Genomic DNA, 12,447 nt, shown 5'->3' with positions numbered 1-12,447 from the left:
CCCAGTCATTTCCTGTCATGTTGAGACAAGAGCAGGAAGTGGAGCGCAGCGGGGACCCCGCCACTGTCAGAACGCGTTAGTGGATCAGTGAGGTGTTATATTTTACAGCATGTGCAGCTCAAAGGGACACTTTTTTTGTGCTGTAATACCCCTTTAAATTCAGAAGACTTTGCATTTGCACTTAAAGGGGTTGTCCCACGAAAGATATTCAGCAGTTTTCAAACCAGCACATGGATCTGATTACTTTTGTAACTACATGTCATTAAATATTTATGATGCATCTGTATAGCGCCACCTGCTGTTTGTTCTTTTTCTTATTCCTCTGTCCACCTCGCTGACGAGTACTCATATATGCTCAGTTCCATCCTTCACCTGCCTCCTGAGCTGTGATAGGGATAGAGCTGCAACAGAAAAGACACCCCCCCAGTGATATAAATCTCATGAGATCTCTGGACCCATGGAGGTACAGGACTGGTTCTAGACTAGATTGTATATGTTTCCAGTTTTTTTTATAATAATCATGGGATAACCCCTTTAATCTTACAAAAGCAGATGTCGAATTAAAGCTTGCTGCGACGGTGTATTTAACGTGTTAAGTGCCATGTTAACATTTGCTACATCTGTACCCTCCCTTAGAGCCATTGCTTATAGGACAGCATATGTCCATAATACGATGCTGTACAGAAGCACCATATGGCAGTACACGGAGTGCCTATGAATGAATGCATATTGTATGAAACCATAGGGACAGCTTGTTCGCCGCACATCAAGGATTGATGATTTTGCTCATATAAGCTTACAGTGTAAAGGGAGTGAAGTAATTACTATCAGCTTGGAGTGTGTAGTTGAGATTTCTTTATATATGGTCTTGTCATACATTTTCATCTAGTACACCAGTATCTCCACATGTTCTCTTCCTCATATGTTCCAGTTTTGGCATGAATCACGATGGAATTGGAAACTCATGTGGGACCAAAGGTCACGAAGCAGCAAAGTTAATGGCAGCTCACATTACGTCAAACACAAACCCTTTCTCCTGGTCGGCATGTAGCAGAGAATACATCACCAGCTTTCTAGAGTGAGTACTGTACTTTTTTTTTTTAACTCCTATCATTCAGAATTTTCTAGAATATCACACGACTGTTTATGACTTTCTGTTCACATGTGTGTTAAAGGGAACCTGTCACCTTGAAAATGCAGTGTGATTGGCGGGCAGCATGTTATAGAGCAGGAGGAGCTGAGCAGATCGATATATAGTTCTATGGGAAAAGATCCATCATTACTTTCTGCTTTTTCTGAGCTTAGGAGTCCAGTAGGCTGGCTGTGGCTAGCTGTCAATCGCAGAGCTGGACCACCCACCGGACTCTTGTTCCCAGAATGAGCAGAGGTTTAAATGAATACATTACTAGTCCAATGGGCAGTCCTATCAGTGAATGACAGCTATGGCTTTGTATACGCTTAGAAGAAGGTATGTAAATCAGCTCTTAGCAAGCTCTGCCTCTGATGCCATCCTATAAGTCAATGTTCAGCCCTTTTAAGAATCCTTGGGACAAGACTTGGATAATAAATAATCCATCACCTCATCGGCAGACGGCTGTTTTGGGGAGATTGCCCCTTATCAGTGCAGAGCAGAGAGTACTGGCTTAACTGGGTAAGAGGCCTAGGTCAGGATACTGGAGATGCTACTGTATATTTCCTTATGAAGGCCTAATATATCCAAGGCATATCTTAAGGCCTGTTTAAAAGGTCGAACATTGACTTGTAGCAGGAATGGCCAACCTGCGGCTACAACTACAACTCCCACCATGCCCTGCTGTAGGCTGATAGCTGTAGGCAGTCTGGGCATGCTGGGAGTTGTAGTTTTGCAACAGCTGGAGAGCCGCAGGTTGGCCGTCCCTGACTTATAGGATAGCTACCTTACATCTGGTGACATTAGAGGCAGAGCTTGTTAAGAGCTCATCTGCATCCCTTTCTTCCAAGACTTCCAGAGAAGTGTAGCCTGTCTCATAAGACTCCTTACGACAATTAGGCGCTCTCCATAAGGACATATATTTTCCCCTGAAATGTGTACACACTTAGGCTACATTCACACGTCCGTGGTGTGTTGCGGACCCGCAAATTGCGGGTCCGCAACACACCAGCCTGTCACCCCCATAGAAATGCCTATTCTTGTCCGCAAGCTGCGGACAAGAATAGGACATGCTCTATCTTTTTGCGGAGCTGCGGACCCAAAATCGGGGCCGCGCTCCGCAATTGCGGCTGCAGACAGCACACTGTGTGCTGTCCGCATCCATTCCGTCCCCATAGAGAATGAATGGGTCCGCACCCATTACGCAAAATTGCGGAAAGGATGCGGACCCATTTTGCAGACGTGTGAATGGAATCTTATACATGGAAGGTCATATGTCAATCACTGATAAGAGCAGAGATGATTAAGTTTTGATCAATTATTTGCCATAAAACTATATTATCCATCTGCCCAGCTGCTTCTACTCTATAGCATGCTGACTCAAATTGCACGGCATTTTCATGGCGACAGGTTCCCTCTTAAAGGGATCTTGCCATCTTAAACATTTATGCCTGAGAACTATGTAGGAGACTCTGGTACGCTGGCCTCCAAAAGTGATGAAGACCTGGTGAAATTAAAAAAGACTGACTGCTCTCAGAAAAACCCCATTACAATCCGTAAGGGTATGTTCACACGACTGATTTTGAAAATCTGCCTATAAAATGCAGTTGAGAATCCTCACTTTTATTTTATTTTTTAAGCACGTTTTCTCGTGTGTTTTGGGGAATTTTTTTTATCCAGGCTTTTTTTTTTTTTTTAAGTGAAAACATCCATTCCAAATATAGATAATTGGTAGTAATGAACACAAGAGAAGTTTCGAGCTGCAGCCATCTTAGCTGTCACATTTTATGACCTTATAGCAGTAGTTTTTACCTCCAGTGGCCTGCATCGCTATTTAGCAATGCTCCATGCCCATGGCCTCCTGAAGGACATGGCTGATTAAAGGGGTTGTCCGCTTTTTACTGTTTATCCTCAGGATAGGTCATCAATATCAGATCGGCAGGGGGCCGACTACCAGCACCTTCTGCCAATCAGCTGTTTGAAGAGAAAGATGCTGTTGTACAAATGCTGCCTTCCCTTCATTGTTTACCTACGTCGCAGCGGTGATCAGGTGTAATTACAACTCCGCCGGGCCTGGGGTTCTGCCGCAGGTGCCATGGCAAAGCTGCGTTTGCCATACGTTATTTTTTTTTTTTTGCAGAGGCTGCCTCAGTGGAAGTGTAGTATGACATGGACTAAACCAGGTCCACCACAGAGACAGCTGCTGTTTGTTAGCGGCTAATAAAGGGCGATCCTGAGCAGGGAACCCTCTCTGTGAAGTCCATATACAGAACATATGAGGCAAGCCCCTAAAAAAGATGAAATTCAGAGGGATCACTAAATATGTTAGTTTTTTTTTAATGCCATCACGTGATGTATACATTAAATGGATACCATACAGTGGCAACCATCTCTATAGGGTTCCACGATAAAAAAACAAAATCTCTTTAACCTATACTCTTTTGCTGGACTCTGTAGAATGGAAAACTATAGTGTTCTACGCATTTGCATCCTTCCCCCCCACATATATGTTTAACATGGGGAACAAAATGTTATGTGATCACAGCCTAAGGCCTCTTTCACACTACCGTTTTTTTTTCCGTTTTGCGGTCCGTTTTTTGCATCCTGTATACGGTCCGTATAGGGAACCATTCATTTCAATGGTTCTGCAAAAAAAACGGAATGTGTTCCGTATGCATTCCGTTTCCGTATTTCCGTTTTTCCGTTCCGTTGAAAGATAGAACATGTCCTATATTTGGCCGCAAATCACGTTCCGTGGCTCCATTAAAGTCAATGGATCCGCAAAAAAAACGGAACACATACGGAAATGCATCCGTATGTCTTCCGTTTCCGTTCCGTTTTTTTCTGAACCATCTATTGAAAATGTTATGCCCAGCCCAATTTTCTCTATGTAATTACTGTATACAGTATATGCCATACGGAAAAACGGAACGGAAAAACGGAACCGAAACGGAAACACAACGGAAACAAAAAACCGGAAAAACGGATCCGTGAAAAACGGAACGCAAAACACTGAAATGGACATACTGTAGTGTGAAAGAGGCCTAAACTGTATGATTTCAACTTGAGAATTCTGATGACGCAGGACCTTTTTGGCTGTGTTCACATGACATTTTTGTTTAATGTTTAACATATCCAGAAAAAAATTTAATAAAATGCAAAAGTGTAGTATACTATGCTTTTTTCATTCTTTAGAGTCCAGCAAAAAAGTATACGTTAAATGGATACGGATTTTTAGAATGGAACGCTGACTGATGCCACGGTATGACATCCATTGGAGGCATCTGTATTCGTCATGTGTATATGGCAAAAACCTGATGTGAACGCAGCCTTAAGTATTTTTTTTTTATTTTTTTTTATATTCTTAGGGCTTATGCACATGACCATATGCAGATCGGATGCGGACCCATTCTTTACAATTTAAATTCTTTTGCAAAAGATGCAAATAGCACATGGTTCCGCGGTCCGCAAAAAAGATAGAACATGTCCCACTCTTGTCCGTCTTATGGACAAGGATAGGACATTTCTATTGAATAAAAAAAATAAAAAAAAATTTCAAGATGCACACAGCCGGGATTGGCAGAATACAAAACACATTTAATCGTGTGCATGAGCCCTTATATGGTCACTCTCATGCAGAGTTTTGCAGAAGACAAAAGGTTCTATGTACTGTAAGATTAAAAGACGGATCTTTCGACATCTTTTCACCACGGTAAAAAATTACATATGTGGTTCTGGGGAATCTGTCATTACAAAAAATATATAATTATGCCAAAAATATAGTTGAGTGCAGGGCAAAGCCTGATTAATTTTCTGGCTGATCCTAAAATCCTGAAAGTAGCTTGTTCTGTAAGATTTGTCTTGGCAAATGTTTGAGGTATCAGTAAGAAAACGCACGTTTATATGATTTTGAGGACTGGGAATGAACTAAGCATTTCATGACCCAGTAGTCTCTCGAAGCTCTGATTTTGTTTTGGGATTTTTTTTTGTCACAATTATTATTTTAAACAGATACTTGGGCAGCGAGTCGGTCGGCATCTAGTTCCAGCGAGTGACTTAGTGGTCCATGTTGAGACTATTTTTCCCCAGTCTAGACGTGTGTATCTCACTTGCACCTTTTTGGCAGTAAACAAATGGCATGGCACAGGAAAGCATAACACAACTTCTGGATGCCAATCAGCAGAGTTTCTGACTTGGCTTTCAGCTTGTGCCAATGTAGGTGTATTATTGGATGTTTTTTTGAACTGACAAGAGGCAAACTGACAAACAAGAATGTAAAAATTATTTATTTTGGTAAAGTTGTTTTTATGAGGTTGTTTTTTTTTTTTCAAAAGACATTAGAAAGAACAAAATGTCTTCCAACATATGCATGAAAAACAGGTCATACATCATCAAAAGTGGCAGAAGGTTAGTATTTAAAGGGGTATTCTGGTTTCTTCAAGTTAAAGGGGTTGTCCAGCCTTTACTAAGTGATGGCCTGCATTTGTAACTAATGCAGAAAGTAAAATTGTCTAGCTATTCATTATACAATAAATATCCTTAAAGGGATTGTCCAGCCTTTACTAAGTGATGATCTATCCTCTGAACTACACGGCTCCATCAACCTTGTGGTGGAGGGAGCTTGTTACTATAGCACTGCTCCCTTTGAAGCCCGAGCAGTTGATTGGCGGGGAGTGCGGGGTGTTGGAGAAGCTAGTGATGGCCAATCCTGAGGATAGGCTATCACTTAGTAAAGTCTGGACAACCCCCTTTAAGGATATTTATTGTATCCTGAAAAGTTAGCCAGTTTTCCAGTTTTCTTTCGGCATTAATTCCTCATAGTTTTCAAGATCTCTGCTTGCTGTAAGACAAAAGGAACTTCTATTGTTTACTTCCACTGAATAAAAATCTGTCCTGGTCATGTAATGATCACACAATTGCTCAGGTCGCACCTCTATGTTTATGATATGACCAGGACAGATTGGGACTAAACATTGAAGGTTTATATTGTCTTACAGCCAGCGGATATATTGAAAACTATGAGCCGGAGATTATTGCCAAAAGTATATTGGAAATGTGACCTTTTTTTGCTGAAACCGGAATATCCATTTAACCTTTAAAAGGGTTTTCAGACATTTTTATACTGATAGACCTATTCTCAGGATAGGTCATCAGTATCTGATCGGTGGGGGTCCGACACCAGGGATCCTCGCCAATCAGCTGTGAGCTCTACTGCCTTCTCGCAGCTTACCAAGCACAGTGCCGTACATTGTATAGTGGCTGTGCTTGGTATCGCACTCAGCCCCATTTACTTCCTGGGGTCCTGGGTATCGGACCTTCACCGATCAGATCCTGAGGATAGGTCATCAGAATTAAAAAGTCAGAAAACCCCTTGCAGATTTAGAGGTTCTATGGCCTTCTGCAATGCAAATATTGCTGCTTATATACTAAAAAGTTATAAAACTTACTACTATAATGTTTATACATGTGTTTCAAGAACTCTGCTTGCTATCATTGAAAGGACAATATGTCCCGACTGTGTCCTGCTCACACAGCTGCTGGTTTTATTACCATGTGTACACATAAAAAGGAGGGGAAAAGTTTAGCTAAGAGCTCAAGCCGGAATTTAAGACTGGAGAGAAAGTTGTGGGGCGGCTGTGCAGAGACGGTAGAACATGATAAAATGTGTAACTGAAGACAATGAAGCAGATTTACTAATCCTATAGATAGAGTAAACTTAAGGGGAAGATTTATCAAAAAAAGGTGTAAAGGAAAACTGGCTCAGTTGCCTATAGCAACCAATCAGAGTCCACCTTTCACTTTTCAGAGCTGCTTTGGAAAATTAAAGGTGGAATCTGATTGGTTGCTATGGGCAACTGAGCCAGTTTTATTTTCAACAGTTTCGATAAATCTCCCCCAGATCGGCTGTCTACACCAGGCATGGCCAACCTGCGGCTCTCCAGCTGTTGTAAAACTACAACTCCCACCATGCCCTGCTGTAGGCTGCTAGCTGTAGGCAGTCTGGGCATGCTGGGAGTTGTAGTTTTGCAACAGCTGGAGAGCCTCAGGTTGGCCATGCCTGGTCTACACCTTCAACAGATTTGTCACAGGGGCTCAAGCTGGATGATAAATCTGCTGCTTTGATAGACACTTTTCTCTATCACTATAACAACTATTGGTTGGTTTACTTTTGAGAGAATTTTATGCCAGAATTGTGAATCAAAATGTCAAATCTTAGGCCCAGTCTTCTTTTCGAGCAAGTCATAAAAATTGCAGAAACCCTAATTGCACCAGTTTGTGCTACTTTGTAGACAGAGTCTGGGTGCAGAGACATTAGTGACTTTGGGCCACTTTGTAGGACTAGAATAGGGACATCTGTCATTACCAATGGTAGGCCTTGTAGACCTATAGTACAGAGAAATGAGTGTAGGGGCTGCTGTTGAGTCGGATACATTAGTTCAGTAGCATCTGGACAGGAGTACCTGGGTCAGCCTGCCCTTAATCTGGCGAGGTGGTTGTTTTTCACCCTCTCAAGGCAGAGTAAGAATTTGGGGTGGCTCATTCACTTCTATGGAAGTTAAGGAAACAGCTGAGGTGACCCAGATCCATCAGATGTTGATTTAATTACTTGTCTGTGATGGGAATGCTTGTTTAATGGTTTTTCCTAGTTTGGGAGAACTTGTCCAGCAGTTTGGGAGTTAGAAAGACCCCTAATGTCACAAACAAAGGGGGCCTGGTACTAGAAAACTGATGAAGTCCACTCATTTGGCTTTGACCGACTTTCACTCATGACCTACACATGAGAACTCATTGAGTGGTGATCACACCTACTATACCAAGAGTTTCTGAAACGTGAGAGCCCCTATAATACTTTTAGTATTTTACTGACCATGCAAAACATGTCTCTCACTGTACAGATATTGAATTCTTTGAGAAACTTGTGTAGCCTGGTCTGATTGGTCCATTTTTTCTGCAGAGGCAACTAAATATACAGATTATAGGATTCGCTGGTGTAACAACCCCTGGATCATGTCAAATATACGTGTAAACCTATAAGCACCGGGTAATATGGTGCAGTCCTGTGTAAGACATGATCCAGTGATGCAGACTCCAGCCCTTATATCATAAACTGCTTTTATTCTCCACTATACACAATGGAGACATATACTGTAGATTTACCGAAACCAACTAAGATGTTACTAAGACTGTGATTAGTATATTCCAAAGTTGATCAGTCCTAATTCTGTTCTGTGTCTACCAGTTCAGGCCGGGGAATATGTCTTGACAACGAACCTCCAAAACGTGACTTTGTGTACCCTGCAGTGGCTCCAGGTCAGGTTTATGATGCGGATGAGCAGTGTCGATTCCAATACGGAGCAACATCTCGTCAATGTAAATATGGGGTAAGAAATTGTCATCTTTACACTCATCACTTAGGTTGTAAACATCATAGTGTTCTACAATTGGACATTCAGACCTGGCCATCATCAGCTTAAGATTAGTCACATCACGGCCCATTAACCCATGATAAAATGGCATTGGAGCCTAGAGAATTGAGGAAGGTAATGAAACTTGGCTGGTTTCAACATGTCTGGTATGAAAATGTGTGATAAATCCATCGACAGATTTTTTTTTTAGCAAAGGTTAAAAGGGGTTTTCCTATTAAAACAACCTCTGTCTATATCTGTTATTTAGGCATGTTACAGGGGGTGTCACTTGCTTGGGTTCCACTTCTATTATCCAAAGCAGTGAGCTGGTAGACTTAAAAGAGTTGTCCCATCTTGGACATGTTCTGTATTTTTCGCCCTATAAGACGCACCGGCCCATTGAACGCACCTAGGTTTTAGAGTAGGACAATAAGAATTTATTTAAATTTTTATTACACCTCTAGTCAGAACACCAATCAGACCCCCAATGTTACTCAGACCTCAGCTCAGACCCCAATGTGAATGACCCCAATCAGACCTCAGATAAGAGCCCCATGCCTCTCATCAGCCCCTATATGCCTCATATCAGCCCCCCAGCAGCCTCTGCTCAGCCCCCATTGCCTCTCACCAGCCCCCAGCCATGTTATATTAGCCCCCATTAGCCTCATATTGAATAAAATAAAAAAACACTTACCTCTCCTGCTCCCAGACGCCGCCACTCCTCTCCTCCAGCGAGATCCTCTTCATCATGCCGCCGGTTGTGCTGTTAACCGGCGTGCACAGCGTGAGGTCATAGAGCGCCCTCTCGCTGTGCGCAGCCACTGCACAGCTGAGGACCAGGAAGCCTTCACCGGTTTTTGGTCCTCCGGTACTAATGAGGGCTTCCATAATGGAAGCGCTCATTAGTATTCGCCCCATAAGGCGCAGGGGCATTTCCCCCCCATTTTTCCCTCACCTTTGACTCTAATCGGTTTTGGTACCATATAGTTTGTTTTTTTTCCCACTGGGGATACAATACCCTTCAATGCAGTGTGGTGACATGACATTCATGGTACCGGCTTGGCTTGCTTGGAACCTCCTTGGATATCATACCAAAAAGTACCAAGTACTATTTACAGCAGGGGCGAATTGGGAACTTAAAGTGGCCCTGGAAAAAAAAACTAAAAGTGTCCCCATGTTGTAGGTTGGTCCATATTGACAGAAGACTGGACAAAACAAGGAGGCAGGGACAACAGAAGTAGGCATGGCATGCAATACCGTAGTGCAGCGCAAAATACCCTCCAGCAGACCCAAATACTACAGGGCAGCACAAAATACTGCCGCCCGAACCACAGTTTTCAAGTGTATCACAGTTGAGTACAGGAGGGCACTTGTGGCCGTTGAGCATCAGATCATTATGTACCTGGCCTGCGGCCATCAAGATGACTTGGGTGGCCCCCTGGGCATCAGCCCACTGGGAAATTTCCTTGTAGGGGCTATGGCCAATCCATCCCTGATTTGCAGCTTTAGCCTAGTGGAAACCTGGACAACCCAGGTAGAGTCGAGTGCAATCAAGCAGATTAAAGTGGAAAAGGGGTCTTATATTATGTGGTCATCCATTTATTTTAATGGCCGCCATGTAACATCTCATTTATCCTGCATTGGCCACAGTAGGAGACGTGCCTGCTGCTTCCTCCATGATAATAGCTGATCACAAGGGATTTAAGCTGCCAGACCTACACTATTTAGCTTATTGCCATTAGGTCCTTCTTTAAAGAAGCGGTTGTTCAGATGTCCTGTGGCCCATGCTGGACCATCTGAAAACTGTAGCCATCAAACCATGTAACTACATGAAATATAATAAATTCATATCAGATTATGGAATTGAAGAGCGGCTATTTTTCAATTATTGGCCATGATGTAGTAAAAGTATTTTTTATTCCAAAAACTCAGTTGTGTACATACGTATGACTCTTTTGGTGTGGACTAGATATCTCGTAAAGGTAAAACCATATCAATTTCCTGGTTACTTATGTAATATTTCAACACTCATCAGTTATAAGTTGAGGCCCCTTGAGGATACTCATTGTACAGTAAGTCTTGATGATCCACTATGGTATCAGTGACATCACTGAAATGTTATTTTTGTTTTTTGACAAATTGAAAATGCACTTGAGGTTGTTAGGAGGATCTTGAGGATCTTGCTACTGTGTGAATGCCACAATATCTTCCATGCATCAGCAGCACAAATCCCACATTCACATCTATAATTGATGTCGACATTTTCTGGCTGCATTTTAAACATCATTAATTTTCAATGTCATGTCTTAATTTCTGTCCCGCTGCTTTAAGAATAGCTGTTATCATTAGTAATTAGTGTCGAACAATAGGTCAACTTCCTAGGTGTATTCCTGGTATGTGTCTACGTCTACATCCTTTCCCACCTCTTTTATGGTTTCCAGATGTTCCTATTTCATTAAGATAAAGTTTCCCTTTTAATTGGTAATATGATTTTTGGTTGGTTTGGAATAATAAAGGGATTAGGATCAGGTTTTTGTAACCTGACAAGTGAGAGAATGGTCATTTTATTGTAAGCTCACTAGCTCTGCGATGAACACAGAAAATATTCACACAAAAAAAAAAAATGGTTTAAGGGACTCATAAATGCACATTAGTTTAAAGTTGATCAAAATGGACGATTTAAAGCAAAATGACCTTCTTTGAAAATTAACAACAAACCATTTTAGCCGGCTGATGACAGACCACCATCATCTGAAAAGTCAGGCGAGTTTGCTGTTTTCGTTACATAGTCGGATGAAAGATCTGTCTTTGAAAGATTGTTCCCAGAAAGATCTTTCATCATTCGCCCGGTTTCATTGAAGATATGTGGGCAGTATGAACAACTGTAATGGCCAGTATGGGCTAAAATGTGTGTGGCCGTTTTTGCTAAATGATCATTGTCCATAAGATCATTTGTTCATCCATCAACCCATTTTTATCTAATGTGTATGGCCCCCTTTAGACTTGGTTCCCACATGCATCAACAGTAAGGTATATTAAATATTTATTATGGCATAAAAATTACAGGTATAGGAACATCTAGAGTACAAAATACTGCCAGTCCACAATCCTATGTTGGGAGATCATGGAACTTAGCCTGCAATATTATAAATTGTCATCTTAGGCATCTAGATGTCTTACTTTGTTTGTGAAGATGCTGCTTTCCAGCACCACAGTGATCTCCAATGGTGTACAAACAATCTTGGTAGATGTCGCAGCTGCAAAGGGTTCCTTCATCCCTTATTTTAATGAGAAGAGCAAACCTGTGCAGTAGTCAACTCTCGACAGGCCCTACAAACCAGAGTCTGTTGAATTACCACAAGTATTTTTTCGAAAAGAGATGGTTCCCATTTACATAGACTGAGAATAACACAATTATCGGAAATTAATGTTTGTCTTGTCCCAGTATTTGTCCTGTGCATCAGTCCATGTAAAAGGGCTCACAGAGACGAGCAAACACCAAGTCATCCTGTTCCAAGATGTTACTGGTGTGTCAATCACCATTGTTACAGCATTGGCCCACGGCCGCAGCTGTATCCCTTACCAGTCCTGGGTTCCAGCTTCCCAATGGTGGGCTTGCTCTATCCTACAACGCAGTCTGCGTGCCGGGTTGGCCTCTCTTTCTGTACCCGTTGGACTTATGTGCGCCCTCAGTCTCTTAAAGGGCCAGTGGGGGAGCCCAAATCTGCTCCAGCCTATGGCTGGCTACCTCGAGGTACTTAAGGCATTTTTCCCTGTGAGAGGGTGTCTGAGCAATAGGTTGTCTAGCTTGATAGTTCCTTGCAAAGATGTTCTGTATTCTGTTGTCTGCCCATTTACCCACTTTATCTGTTTACTCAATTCTGTCCCTTTGTCAATACAAAGTTCAGGCAC

The 12,447-nt window shown here is 42.1% G+C and overlaps 1 protein-coding gene across 3 annotated transcripts in view; it reads left to right on the top strand.

The window, feature by feature from the left end:
* The window catches only part of ADAMTS6 (ADAM metallopeptidase with thrombospondin type 1 motif 6), a 272,216-nt gene that overhangs the window by 150,613 nt on the left and 109,156 nt on the right, over positions 1-12,447 (top strand). For all 3 annotated transcript variants that reach the window (XM_040421333.1, XM_040421334.1, XM_040421332.1), the window contains exons 10-11: positions 932-1,078; positions 8,370-8,511. In XM_040421333.1, the coding sequence (XP_040277267.1) occupies positions 932-1,078; positions 8,370-8,511 (289 nt within the window). The remainder of the gene's footprint in view (positions 1-931; positions 1,079-8,369; positions 8,512-12,447) is intronic.

The sequence above is a fragment of the Bufo bufo genome, chromosome 2, assembly GCF_905171765.1.
Source record: "Bufo bufo chromosome 2, aBufBuf1.1, whole genome shotgun sequence".
NCBI classification, from domain to species: Eukaryota; Metazoa; Chordata; class Amphibia; order Anura; family Bufonidae; genus Bufo; species Bufo bufo.
Note: the sequence above shows the minus strand (reverse complement) of the source record. Positions and strands in the feature narration are given on the sequence as shown.